At 39.5% G+C, this 14,116-nt stretch overlaps 1 protein-coding gene across 5 annotated transcripts in view; it reads right to left on the minus strand.

Annotated features, from left to right (window-relative positions):
* The window catches only part of C6H4orf33 (chromosome 6 C4orf33 homolog), a 65,475-nt gene that overhangs the window by 35,186 nt on the left and 16,173 nt on the right, over nt 1-14,116 (minus strand). For 3 of the 5 annotated variants that reach the window (XM_059265156.1, XM_059265152.1, XM_059265155.1), the window contains exons 5-7: nt 12,272-12,323; nt 11,985-12,184; nt 8,410-8,703 (exon numbers count right to left, since the gene is read on the minus strand). In XM_059265156.1, the coding sequence (XP_059121139.1) occupies nt 8,592-8,703; nt 11,985-12,184; nt 12,272-12,323 (364 nt within the window). In that variant the 3' untranslated portion in view covers nt 8,410-8,591. Of the gene's footprint in view, nt 1-8,409; nt 8,704-11,984; nt 12,185-12,271; nt 12,324-12,969; nt 13,046-14,116 lie in introns of those variants that run through there. The other 2 variants (XR_009379735.1, XM_059265154.1) reach the window with 2 other exon arrangements.

Raw genomic sequence — 14,116 nt, forward strand, 5'->3', positions numbered from 1 at the left:
GGGGTGGGCTTTAAGGTTTCAAAAGTGCAAGCCAGGTCCAGTGACTCTCTCTTCCTGTTGTCTGTGGATCCAGATGTAAAACTCCCAGTCCTGATGCGAGAATGTGTGCCTGGTCTTATTGTAGCTTGTTATGCTGTATTTGGTTGATGCCCCTTGGAGAGGAGGTGGAGGGGACCAGGAGGAAAGGAGAGGTGGTAGGAGGAGACTGGGGGAGGGAAAACTGCAGTCAGAATGTAATAATAAAAAAAAACCTCTCAGCTCCTTCTCCAACACCATGTCTGCCTGCATGCATTCATGTTTCCTGCCATACTGATAATGGACTAAACCTCTGAAATTGTAAGCAAGCCCCAATTAAATGCTTTCCTTTATAAGAGTTGCCATGGTTATGGTGTCTCTTCACAGAAATAGAACACTGACTAAGGCAATGACTAAGGTTAAGAGCCTTTCAATAATACAACTTTCTGTATTTTTTCTTTAATAAAGTGTATGTATGTTCAAGTCTCTGCATTTTTACTGCCTTGTCATTTTTCTAGTTTTCCAGTTCTTTGTATGGTCTGGATAAAAATCATTTTGTTGGATATACATGTATATACATATATGTATATGTTTATTATATTATTACATACATATTATGTTTTCCTTCCCAATCTATAGCTTCCATTTCATTTCCTTAAGAGAGGATATTGGTGAGCATGAATTTTTTCTTTAGTTTTTACTTATGTATTGTGTGCATGAGTGCATGTATATGCATTCATGTCTTTGAGTGAGGACATACATGTAAAGGTCAGAGGACAACCTGTGGGATTCAGTTCTCATTTTCTACCTGGAGGCAGGGTCTATTCTTGCTACTGCTGCACAGCATACTCCATGCTAGCTGGCCCACAAGGCTCTGGCCAATGCTCCTGTCTATACCTACCACCTTACAGACAGAAATGTTGGGATTACAGATGTGTGCCACTGTATCCAGTTTTTAAGGTTTTGTTTTTATTTTTAATATGCATGTGTACAAAACTGCCTGCAGAGGCACGCTGTTGTCAGATCCCCTTGAGCTGCAGCTAAAAGTGGTTGTGAACTCCCCAATATGGCAACTGAGAACTAAACCTAGTTGTTCTGTAAGAGCAGCAAGTACTTTTTTTTTTTTTTTTTTGGTTTTTCGAGACAGGGTTTCTCTGTGTAGCTTTGGAGCCTGTCCTAGAACTCACTCTGTAGCCCAGGCTGACCTCGAACTCACAGAAATCTGCCTGCTTCTGCCTCCCGAGTGCTGGGATTAAAGGCGTACGCCCCCACCACCCGGCAAGCATCAAGTACCAGTGAGCTATCTCTCTAGTCTGTCCCCACACTTAAAAACTAATGTGTGTTCTGGGGATTGAATTCAGGTTAGCATGTTTGTGCAGCAAACACTTTTACTGACTGAAAAACTTCCCTGGTTCATCAGTTTTTAATTTTGATGAAGTCCAATTTGTCTTTTTGTTTAGTCATTTTGGTGGATTGTTTTGGAAAAAATGTCTATCCTGGTCTATAAAGATTTTATGATTTTTTTTTATCTCAACAGTCACATTCACATTAATTCTGGAATATGATGTTTAAACAGGAATCAAAGTTTGTTTTCCCCATGTTTTCACAGTATCTGACATTTGTTATTTTCCTGATGTATTTGTATAAACATAATGTCATTCTGTGTTCATGACCAAAGCTTATTAAAAAGTGTTGAACTACGGTGATATAAATCCTCCAACTCTAATCTCTCTTTATTGCCATACAATTTTTTAATCCATTTGTCAGGTCCTCTCTTCCACCAACAGACAACACAAAAATCTTTAGAGATTTCTAACTGGTCCTACACAGAATCTACAAGTCAATTCAAATAAACTTCAATAATATTGATTCTAATCAGTATAGAGGTTCTGTACATTTTGATTAAATTTAGTCTTAGTTTTTTCATGTTTTGATTCTGTGATAAGCAGTTTTGAACTCTGAACTGTTTATAATAGACAGAAATACAATATATACTCATACATTGACTATGTGTTGATACAACTTGGCTAAATTCACTTTCATTTATAGAAATCTGTTGTAAATACCTCAATTTTCTATAAACTATAATCATTTTTTCTGCACTAATATTTTGTGTATGAATGTTTTGCCTTCACATATATATACATATATGTATATATATGTGAGTGTGTGTGTGTGTACCTGGTACTCTCAGAGGCCAGAAAAAGGTATCAGATCACCTGGAACTGAAGTTACAGATGGTATGAGCCATCATGTGGGTGCTGGGAGCTGAACCTGGGTCCTCTGCAAGAACAGTGAGTGTTCTTAACTATTGAGTCATCCCTCCAGCCACTGATTTGATTATTTATTATATGTTATTATCATGCTAGAAATTAAACTCAGAGCTTCAGACATAATGGATAAGTGTTCTACCACTGAGCTGCATCCCCAGATCTTAAAGTATAATCATTTAAAATATAAACAATACATTTGAAAATATTTTAACTCATTTCCTTGTAACACCTGTCTTTTATTCCTATTTCCTCCCTTCATGGAACTGGCTAGAATGTTTCATACAATGTTAAATGAGAGAGTTATTAAGTGAAACTGTATGTGACTTTAGAAAGAGAACCCAACTTACATTTTCTAACTGGAAGTTAGGGGTTTCATTTGACTAAATATGGTAAACATTTATTCTTTTTATTCTCAACATAACAACAAGTCTGCTGGTAGGCAGTCCAGCTATGACACAAAACACTGCTGTGCTTCCTCTGTCTTCTGACTACACTCTCCCTGGGTTGTCTCCATAGTGTCACATATGCTGTGTAAAGTCACAGGATAAAAAGTACTGACTTAGCTTTTAGAAAAGCTCTCTTGGAGCCAAACAACCGTCTCCTGTTTCCAGAGGGCTTAGTCCAGTCCCATGGGGGCTCCACAGCCACCAGTCCACAGTTCATGTGTTTCCACTAGTGTGGCCCGGTCATCTCTGTATGTCCTCCCATCATGATCTCCACATACCTCGCCTGCAGTATCTCTCCTCTCTCTCATTAATTGGATTCCCGGAGCTCAGCCTGGTGCCTGGCCATGAATCTCTGTATCTGCCTCCATCAGTCACTGGACAAAGGCTCTATGATGACAGCTAGGTTATTTGCTAGGCTGGAACTGTTTGGGGGGCACTCAGGCAGGGGGATCGGGATCTGTCCCTGGTCTATGGGCAGGCTTCTGGAACCCGGTGCCTGTGGTGTGACACTTTGCACAGCCTTGGTGCAGTGGGAAGGGGCTTGGACCTGCCTAGGCTCAGTGTGCTGGACTCTGCTGACTCCCCATGGGAGACCTTGATTTGGGGGATGTGGGGATGTAGGTGGCTTAGGAAAGAGGGCTGGGGGTGGAGGAGGAAGGAGGGGGGATTTGTGGATAGTATGTAGAGTGAGTAGAAAATTTCTTAATGAAAAATGAAAGAAAAAAAAAGAAAAGCTATCTTCTTTCAATGTTTTTCTTTTCACCATGCTAGGGATTGAAATGGGGGTCTTGCACAAGACTAGCTATACACTCCATCACTGAGGTATACCCCCAGATTGAAATAACTTTCTTCAAGCCCCACTTAAGACCAAATACAGCCTCACGTCACTTAATAGCATGGGCATTTTCTCAGAGACATGTCTATATTTGATTTTTGTCTCAAGTGCAAGTTTATAGTATACACTTATATAAACTCAGTATCACTTTATATAACCTATTGATGCTATCAATAAATGTCCGAAAAAATGAGCTGCTTAAAGCTGTTGCTAGCATAACAAAGCATATTATTCTACCATAGAAAATTTAATAAGAAGGAATATGCTCCAAATGATCATAAAAGTACAGTATACTGCCAGGTGGTGGTGGCGCACGCCTTTAATCCCAGCACTCGGTAGCAGAGCCAGGCGGATCTCTGTGAATTCAAGGTCAGCCTGGGCTACAGAGTGAGTTCCAGGAAAGGCGCAAAGCTACACAGAGAAACCCTGTCTCGGAAAAAAAAAAGAAAAAAAAAAGTACAGTATACTAAATGCATGAACAAATCACACAGTCATTTATCATCATTATCAAGCATTTTGTGCTGTACACAACCATGTTGTATTTTGATACAACTAGCAGTTTAGTAGGCCTCTTCATATAAATATCACCATAGACATATAGTATATTGTACCATAATATTACAATGGCTATGTTATCATTAGAAGACATCACATCTCAGCTCAATCAGAACTTTTTGGAAGTAGGACCAGCAGTCTGCTACTCATCAAAATATTGTTATACAGAACTTGACTGTACATCTCATTGACACAAACCATTCCATGGCCATGTCTACCTGCAAAAGACACTGGGAAAATGAGGGGATGTTTTGTTTTTGTGGAAATAACATTTCTAAGTAAAGCTTCTAAAAATCCAACTTCTGTTATTAAAGAAGATGGGAGAGGTTGGAGAGATGGAAAAGTAGTAAAGAACACTTGCTGCTCTTGTAAAGGACCCAAGATCAATTATCAACACTCATGTCATCAGGCAGCTCACAACTGCTTGTAACTGCAGCTGTGGGAATCCCAGGGCCTCTTCTGGCCTCCTGGTCTTCTGCATGCATATACAGTAACAACAAACAAACACACAAATGAATAATCTTTTTTAAAGGGGAGAAGAGATGGGGAAATCATACTGTTGACTAGACAAGAAAGTGTTCGTGTAAGTGATAAACTTTACCTTCTCTGAGTCTGGCCTCTGAGATAATGATGTTGAGAAGGACTAAGAATGATGCAGAAGTTCACAGATCTATTAGAAGGCAAGCTCTGAAACACAGTACAAAGTTTGAGAGTTCTAGACTTTTTTTTTTTGGTTTTTCGAGACAGGGTTTCTCTGTGTAGCTTTGCGCCTTTCCTGGAACTCACTCTGTAGCCCAGGCTGACCTTGAATTCACAGAGATCCGCCTGGCTCTGCTACCAGTGCTGGGATTAAAGGCGTGCGCCACCACCGCCCGGCAAGTTCTAGACTTTTAATTTGTACATAAATTACACAGAATAATGGATTTTACTTTGGCAGACACATACATATATACAACTGTGGACATTTTTATTCCCCACATCTTTTTCCACATCCCTCCCCTCTCCTCAAATCCTCTTCCACTTTTCTTATAATCTCCTGTATTATATCCAGATGTTTTGTTTTCTTTAACTTTCATAGATGAGGATAAACATGAGCTACTAGCCAGGCAGTGGTGGCACACGCCTTTAATCCCAGCACTCGGGAGGCAGAGGCAGGCAGATCTTTGAGTTTGAGGCCAGCCTGGGCTACAGAGTGAGTTCCAGGAAAGGAACAAAGCTACACAGAGAAACTCTGTCTCGAAAAACAAATAACAACAAAAAAAAATAAAAATAAAAAACATGAGCTACCTATCTTTCAGAGTCTGACTTAATTTACTTCCATCTTCCTGAAGATAACATAATTTTGTTCTTCTTATGGCTCAACGGTATGTCATTTCTGTCTCTGTCTTGTGTGTATGTGTGTGTGTTTTCTTAATCCATCCATCAGTAGACAGACACCCAGACTGATGCCATAGCTTACATCTTGTGATGAACACAGCTATGCAGGTGTCTCTGCATTATGCCGATTCAGATTCCCTTGGGGGATGTACTTAGAACTAGTAGAGCTGGATCATATGGTAGCTCTATTTTTAATGTTTCTGAGGAATCTCCATACTGATTTCCACAGTTGACAGTACTACTATAGATTCCCATGACTAGTGAATAAGGGTTCCTTCTCCTCCTCACCTTCACCAAAGTTTGTTACTTTCTTGAGAATAGCCATTTTATTGGGATATGATGAAATCTCAAAGCAGTTTTAGCTTGCATTTTCCTAATACCTAAAGACACTGCATTTATTTTAAAATTATTAGCTGTACAAATTCTTTTGAGAACTGTGTAGATGATCTGTTCACTTACTGATTGAGCTTTCCTGCCTAGCTTTGGTGTTTTTTCTGAGTTCTTTGTATATGCTAGATATTAAGCCTCTGAGGAAGAGTAGCTAGCCAAGATTTTCTCCCCTGCTGTAGACTGTCTCTTCACTTTATTATCTCCTTTCCTGTGCAGATCTTTAATTTGATAAAATCCAATTTGTTGATTCTTTTATTTCCAGAGACAATGGAGTGTATTCCTGAAGTTACTGCCTATATCTACATCTTGAAGCATTTTCCTTATGTTTTCTTCTATCCGTTTCAATGTTTCAGATCTTACATTAAAGTCTTGGAGCTGATTTATGTACAGGGTGGGATATGGAAATCTAGCTTTAGTCTTCTATGTGCAAATATCCTATTTTCCCAGCAACACTTTAGGAAACTTTTTCTTATGAATGTTTTTTTATTCCTTTGCCAAAACTTAGGTAGCTATGGCTGTGTAGGATAATTTTGAGATTCTCTGGTCTAGTCCATGGTCTACTGCTTGCTTTTGTGCTAGTCCCATTTATTACAACAGCTCTATAGTATAACTTGAAATTAGATATTGGTAAACTTCCAATAATGTTCTTTACTTAGGACATCTTTGCCTATTATAGGTCTTTTGTGTTTCCATACACATTTTAGGTTATTGTTCGAGTTGTCTGAAGAATGGCATTCAAATTTTGAATATGACCAAATAAACTTTTAGGTAGCTTGTTTTCTTTTTTCTATTAAGAATTTTTTTTATTCATTTTATATACCAACCACAGATCCCCCTCTCTTCCCTCCTCTCGCCGCCCCCCAACATTCCCCTTCCAACCCGCTCCTACTCCCTCCTCCAAAAAAGGTAAGGCTTCTCATGGGGAGTCAGTAGAGCCTGGTACATTCAGTTGAGGCAGGTCCAAGCACTTCCCCCTGCATTAAGACTGTGCAATGTGTTCCACCATAGGTAGTAGGTTCCAAAAAGGTAGCTTGTTTTCATATGGCCATTTCCCCGATACTAAGTCTGTGGATACAAGAACATGGAATGTCTTTTCATCTTCTAGTGTCTTCTTCAATTTCTTTCTCCAGGCCGGGTGGTGGTGGCGCCTGCCTTTAATCCCAGCACTCGGGAGGCAGAGGCAGGCGAATCTCTGTGAGTTCAAGGCCAGCCTGGTCTCCAAAGCAAGTTCCAGGAAAGGCGCAAAGCTACACAGAGAAACCTTGTCTCGAAAAACAAAACAAAACAAAAAAAACACAATTTCTTTCTCCAATGTTCTGTAACTTTCATTATAAAATCCTTTCACCACCTCAGCAACATATGATGACTAATCTTCACTGTTGGCTTAACTGGAGGTAGACTCACCTAGGAGCTGCATTCCTAGTATGTCTGTGAGTGTGTTTCCAAAGAGGTTTGATAATGGAAAACAGACCCAGAATGAGGGCTGTGTCACTCCATGGGCTAGGGTCCAGGGCTGAATGAAAATAAGGAGTGAGCTGAACATCACCATTCATCTGTTTTCTGACTGTAGACACCATGTGACCAGCCACCTCATATTCTTGCTGTCATGTTATCCTCATCACGATGGACTGTATCCTCACACTGTGAGCCAATATAAAACCTTCCTTCACTGAATTGCTTTTGTTAATTATCTTGTAACTACAATGAGAAAAGTAACTAATGCACAAGGCTTGTTCCTAGATATTCTTTTTTGCTGTGAATGGCATTGCTTTCCTGATTTCCTTCTCAGTGGTTGGTTATTTATGTGTGGAAAAGCTATTATTTTTGCATGTATGCTGACTGTGCTGTGTGCCACTTGGCTGAACTGTCTATCAGATCTAAAAGTCTTCTGGTATAAATAAACCCAAGCAGCTACAGCCATCTGAATTGCAACAAACATGTTACTGGTCTTATTCTGGAAAGTGTTCCACGAGCCCCAGAAAATTAAGTTCATTCTGCAGCTGTTGGTGGAACACTGCAGCTGTGTGTCTGCATGATCCATTTATGTGAGAGGAGGGTATTGCTTTATTATACTGGGGTCTATCTTCAACCAGGAATGTTTGATGCTTCAAAAATCAAATGAATGTTTCTGATATCTTGCTTAAAAGCATTAAGAAAATGTCACTTGCCGGGTGGTGGTGGCTCATGCCTTTAATCCCAGCACTCGGGAGGCAGAGCCAGATGGATCTCTGTGAGTTCGAGGCCAGCCTGGTCTACAGAGCGAGATCCAGGACAGGCACAAAAACTACACAGAGAAACCCTGTCTTGGAAAAAAAAAAAAAAAGAAAAGAAAAGAAAATGTCACTTATCTGTAAGTAGAAGTATCAACTCTATTTTCAGATCAAGACTATCTCATTTCTCCCTACACAGTAAAAATAGCTAGTTAAATAACTCTTCTATCTCGATGTCTTAGCAGATACAGACTGTCTCATCAACTGAAATAGATTGTTTTCTACTAGTTTCAAGGATGGACAGGATATTTAAGTAAAAATTATTTTATGTTACACATAGTTTCTATTTCTTTGTTAAATACACAGTTTGCCACAGAGATACTACATTTCAGTGATCTCTGCTAAAATGTTTGTTGTTGAAATGTGTTTATGTATCTTATTAGATTACCTTAGGAGGTACAGAGGAGAAATGATTGACACAGTTGGTTATCTACTCCGACATATCAGGTCTCTCTATTAGCCACAAGTCTGACTCTGGCTGCTTCCATTCTTCTCCAAGCAGTGTGTTAAAACTGAAAGGCTTGAAATATTCTAGACGATGGCTAAAAGTAAGGAAAGGAAGAAATTGAAATGAATTATGCATTTGTGAAATGGTGGTCCTATAGAGCTATTTGTTTTGCCACATTGGTGATAGTACAACATTCCATTTTAAGGAATAACAATTGTTAAATGTATTCTCTATGTACAATTTTCTCATTGTAGCTATCAAATACTCCACATTCACCCATATTTCAAAGCAGTCTTTTTCAGTTCAACACATAGATCCCTCACGGCTCAGGGAAAGGTAAATACCAGCTCTCATGGGGCTTAGCAAAGTGTCTGCTAAGAAAACATGAATTCAATCCTCACAACACACATAAAAATACCAGGTTTAGCAGTCCTCACTTGTAATCCCAGTGCAGGGAAGGTAGAGACAGAATGATCCCTTCGGCTCACTGGCCAGCCAGCCTGTTCTTGTTGGTAAGCTCCAGGCCAATAAGAGACCCTGTCTCAAATGATGTGGGCAATATTCCAGAAGAACCACACATGAAGGTATCTTTGGGACTCTATCTGCTTGTGTACACACACACACACACACACACACACACACACACACACACACAGAGTGATATTTCATTTGTGCTGAAATGTTATTTTATTTGTATGTTAATAAATAAAGTTGCCTGGGGGTCAGAGCTAATAGCAAGCCATAGCAGAAGCCAGGCGGTGGTGGCGCATGCCCTTAATCCCATCACATGGTAGGCAGAGTCTGTGTGTTCAAGGACATAGCCAGCTTGGAGACACATGCCTTTAATCTCAATACCAACCATAGAGACCTGGAGGTATGTATAGATAGGCAGTGACGAGGAGGTCATGTGGTTGGGTTTACAACCAATGAGAAGGCAGAACAGAAAGTCAATAAAAAGACACACAGGAAGTAGGTCTCTTTTTCTAAGGGGAAAGATGGCAGCGGCAGCAGGTGGTAAGAAGGTGGGTTTAGTCTCAGCTCTTAGCTACTGCTCTGACCTCTTGGGCTTTTAACTCTGCATTTGGCTCTGTGTTTCTTATTTAATAAGACCGTTACATCTACACACACACACACACACACACACACACACACACACACACACACACACGTATTAACTCATTTTAGGTGTAAACCAATCATAAGTTTGTAGTTGCTTGTTTTTGCCCTTTGGGGGGCCCACTAAATAAACCACATACAGAGGCTTATTCTTAATTATAAATGCCCAGCCTTAGCCTGGCTTGTCTCTTACCAGCTTTTCTTTACTTAAATTATCCCATCTACCTTTTGCCTCTAGGCTTTTTCCTTTTCTTCTGTGTATCTTACTTTCACTCCTACTCTGTGACTGTCTGTGTGGCTGGGTGGCTGGCCCCTGATGTCCTCCTCTCCTTGTTCTCTTGCTCTTTCTTCTTCCCAGGTTTCTCCTATTTACTCTCTGCCTGCCAGCTCCACCTATTTCTCTCTCCTGCCTCGCTATTGGCCATTCAGCTCTTTATTAGATCATCAGTGTTTTAGACAGGCACAGTAACACAGCTTCATGGAGTTAAACAAATGCAATATAAACAAAAGTAACACACCTTAAAATAATATTCTACAACGTAAGTTCTTGAACATGTTCTTATATTCAAACTTTGATAAGTTCTGGTGAATAAAGGACAGAGACAGATGTGTATTCTCCCTTTGCCAATGTAAAGGAGACTAACATAGAAGAGTGATAATCTTGTTTTCTTTCTAGAAAAGCCATTATTATTCTAAAGTGTTCTCTTGTGGCTTAATGAGCAAAGAAGGGCTTTATCTATGCTTCAGTAAAGCTCTGAGCTCTAGGAAATTGCTCTACCATGCATCCCTGCCAGCTAATGTGCATTCATTCTTCCCTGGGAAGGTATTAGCAAGTGAAAAGCCAGAGTGGCACATCACCTTGGTATGATGGCTCTCAGTCAGTGGCACCTAGATTTCTATTCCTTTCTGCGCATCTGGCCAGAATGAACCAGTTTGGAGTTACATCAATAAACCCCAGAGTAAGAGGCTAAGGATCAACAGTGAAGGAAGAGGCACAGAAAAAGAGAAAGAGCTATGCAGAAAGAATCAGGACTGGAGAGAAAGGCAAAAGTAGATGTTTAAGTGTGTCAAGCAGAATACAGGCATCTGCTAGAAGAAATGAAGGGAAAAGTGAGTCAAGTAAAAGCAAGAGAAGTTAAATGTGGGGAAGAAAGATGGTGTCATATCCTAAGGGTAAAAAGGCAGGAATGTCTAGCAAGCGTGGTGCTGCCCACTAGGATGACTTTGCTAGGCTCTGCTGAACATCCAGACTCTGCAGTGCTGACCACACTGAGTAACTAAGAGACAGACAGCAGGCAACAAAGTTTGCCCTAGGAGAGCAATAAGTTTCCTCCTTAAGGGACTAGTCCTTGCAGCAATGCATGAAGCATTCAGGAGGCTCACTAAAAGCTATGTTCTTCCTAGATGACAGGTTCAGATGCCAGGAGACAAAACTAAAATGGGACAAGTGGTGAAGGTACTTTGGCCTAAGTATCTGCTGCCTCACAGGAGCCTCGACCTCTGCTGACAACCACTCAGAGGGCATAGACTTGAGTCCCCACCTATAACATAACTGTTAAAAAGGAATCCCTAAGCCACAGTGTTTCCAGCATATATTTATAGGTCAATCAGAATTAGTTAAAGCAGATGTCATTTATCAATTAAGGAGTCAGTCATTTTATCACAAGCATGGTTGCCTAGAAGCATAGTTGATGGTCTTATTCTAATGAGGCAACCAAGAGAACAAAGACATGACTAAGTACAAGTTCTTTAGTAACAAAGAAAAGAGATCATAACCCCTCTATCCACACCACAAAACACAGATTCCTCTGGCTATTATATCTAGGAAGAGGATCATAAATTAGTTTGAAGCCATATCAGTATCAGTTGATGTACACTCATTGATTAATACTCTTCCTATATAATCACGAAGACTAAGTGCTTTGCTGAAAGTAATGAGATAATCTATCTTGGTTAAAAGTTGAGAGTTATGAGGGAACACAGGGACCTTCCTATGTACTCCCACATACGTCATCATCAACTAGCAAGTGTTACTACTGCTCTACTAAGAACTTCCCACCAGGGGGTGGTGGCCTATAATTCCAGTACTCAGGAGGCAGAGAGGCAGGTGGATTTCAGAGTCTGAGGCCAGCCTGGTCTACAGACAAGTTCCATGACAGCTAGGGACACACGGAAAAACCTGTTTCGAAAAACAAACAAAACAAAACTAACTCCTGAACTTCTGTCGTTGGAGTGCACCTCCACTTATTTTCTACTTACAAATCAGGTTTTTGCCCTTGTTGCAGTTCATGCTGTGGCACAGGGTAAAGGGCCTCGTAACTTCTTCTGTCATTTGATCCATGAATTGCAAATGAGTTGAATTTTGTCACCTTTGGTGGAAAATAACTCCAAGGAAGAAAAGCTATGCCTTCCCAGTTTGTCTCTCCTCTGAACACTTTGAATGATAACGCGAGCTCTTTCTATGAGACACACAAAAGATAAGTTCAAACTTAGAGATACACATGCTGTGCACTATAGGATTTGGTTTCATATGCTTGTCTACTCACTTTCCAAACATTTCTTCTTCCAGAGAGTAAAAGAACTAAGTGCTGTCCATGTCTGCCAAAATGAAGATTCCTCATGAGTGTTAAAGAAGAACAATATTAAGTCTATTCTTTCAGAGATCATTTCTTTGGTCTGTTACAAGAAAAACAATATTATCTTCTTCTTTACTTTCTTTTCTAACTGTAATGGGTGTGCTCATAGCTAAATTTCCAAAGAAATAAAAAGTGCAATAGAATATTGGATAACTATAGGGAGAGCCAATGTGTCACATTATTTAGAAACGGCAGCTTTGGAATTACTGTTTCCCAAACAACTGCTGACAAATCCTAACATAACACGGGCTAACACTACTTTTCATATTCTTTCCCCACTGAACAATCTCACTGGCCCCGGCTTTTCATATTCTTTAAATAGGGAATTATATAAAAGACTTCATTTGGTTAGATAACACAATGTATGAAAAAAGAGATAATCATGACACTTTAGAGTTTAAAATAAAAACAGCTGCAACAACTAAAGCACTCCAAGGACAGCTACAGCTGATTTCCAAGTTTTAATCTAACAGCTTAACTAACAGTTATTTCTGTAAGAAACTTCCTTGAGGCCCATTAGGAAGGTAGAAAAGGTAAAATATAGATTGACCAAAACTAGTCAACAAGGCACAGATTTTAACTATAGCTGTTTTTTCCACACTGCTAACCTTGAACAGTCTGCCATCTGTTTTCCAGCTTTCTACCATTTGTTCAGGCACCAAAGTCACATCTCCAAAGGAAATTCTAATGGGAATGAATAAGTGGGATTATTGGCGTCTGTAAGAAGCAATGGATTGCGTGTATTTACATGAAGTAAATTTTCTGCCTCTGGAAGTCTAGCAAACATTTCCACCCAGATGGTCCTTTGTGAGCTTTTGGAGGGAGGATTTCTGCAATGAAGTGCTCTAACAGAAGACAAGTAATCCTTTCCATTAAAAAATCCTCTGATTAATTTTACTGTTTTTATGGGGCTTTAGGAAGATCCTAGGATGTGTAAAACTTCTTGCAAATTAAAACAATGTTCTTCTTGCTACTTTCATAGCTGTTAATTAACCAGTACAGGAATTGACTGCCTGAGGCAAAACCATGATTCTTGATTATTAACTATCCTGATGTATACAAAACCAAACTACCCTGAGGATCTTAATTTTAAAAACTTTTATACACAATGACTACCGTGTAGTTTCTTAATGAAAAACTATTTTTTATGTATTCAATGTTAGATTGTTACTTCATGAAAATAATCTAATACAATCTAATAAAAGAAAACTATAGAGGCCAGTGAGATGGCTCAGCAGACAGAGGAGATTGCTGTCAAGTCTGATGTCCTAAGTTCAATTCCAAGAACCCCCATGGTAAAAAGAGAGAAGTTACCCCTGCATATTGTCCTCTGACCTCACATATGCACATAATACACATGTCTAAAATAAATGAGTAAGTGGTTTTTTTAAAATGTAAGAAAAATTAAAAAATCTAAGATTAAATTTGAGAGTTTTGGTAAATCTAAGTTCTTCGTTGTCTTAGTCAAATTAGAAATATTTGTCTTAGCTTTCTCTCTCAGCTGTGGGGCAAAAGTCAGCACATGATAGTTAAAATGATCCTACTTTTCATAATAGTTTATAAAAGCTAATCATAGCTTTAAATAAAATGTTTTGCCATGCTAGTTGGAAGATAACATGAAAACATATCCAATCATTCTGATTTTAAAAAATAATAGCTGGTCTTGTGTGGTAGTGTACATCTTAAATCCCAGCACTTGAAGGCAGAGGCAGGTGACTTGTGCGTTCCATGATTGCCAGGGTGGCATAGTTAGAC

Source organism: Peromyscus eremicus, chromosome 6 (assembly GCF_949786415.1).
Source record: "Peromyscus eremicus chromosome 6, PerEre_H2_v1, whole genome shotgun sequence".
Taxonomy (NCBI): domain Eukaryota; kingdom Metazoa; phylum Chordata; class Mammalia; order Rodentia; family Cricetidae; genus Peromyscus; species Peromyscus eremicus.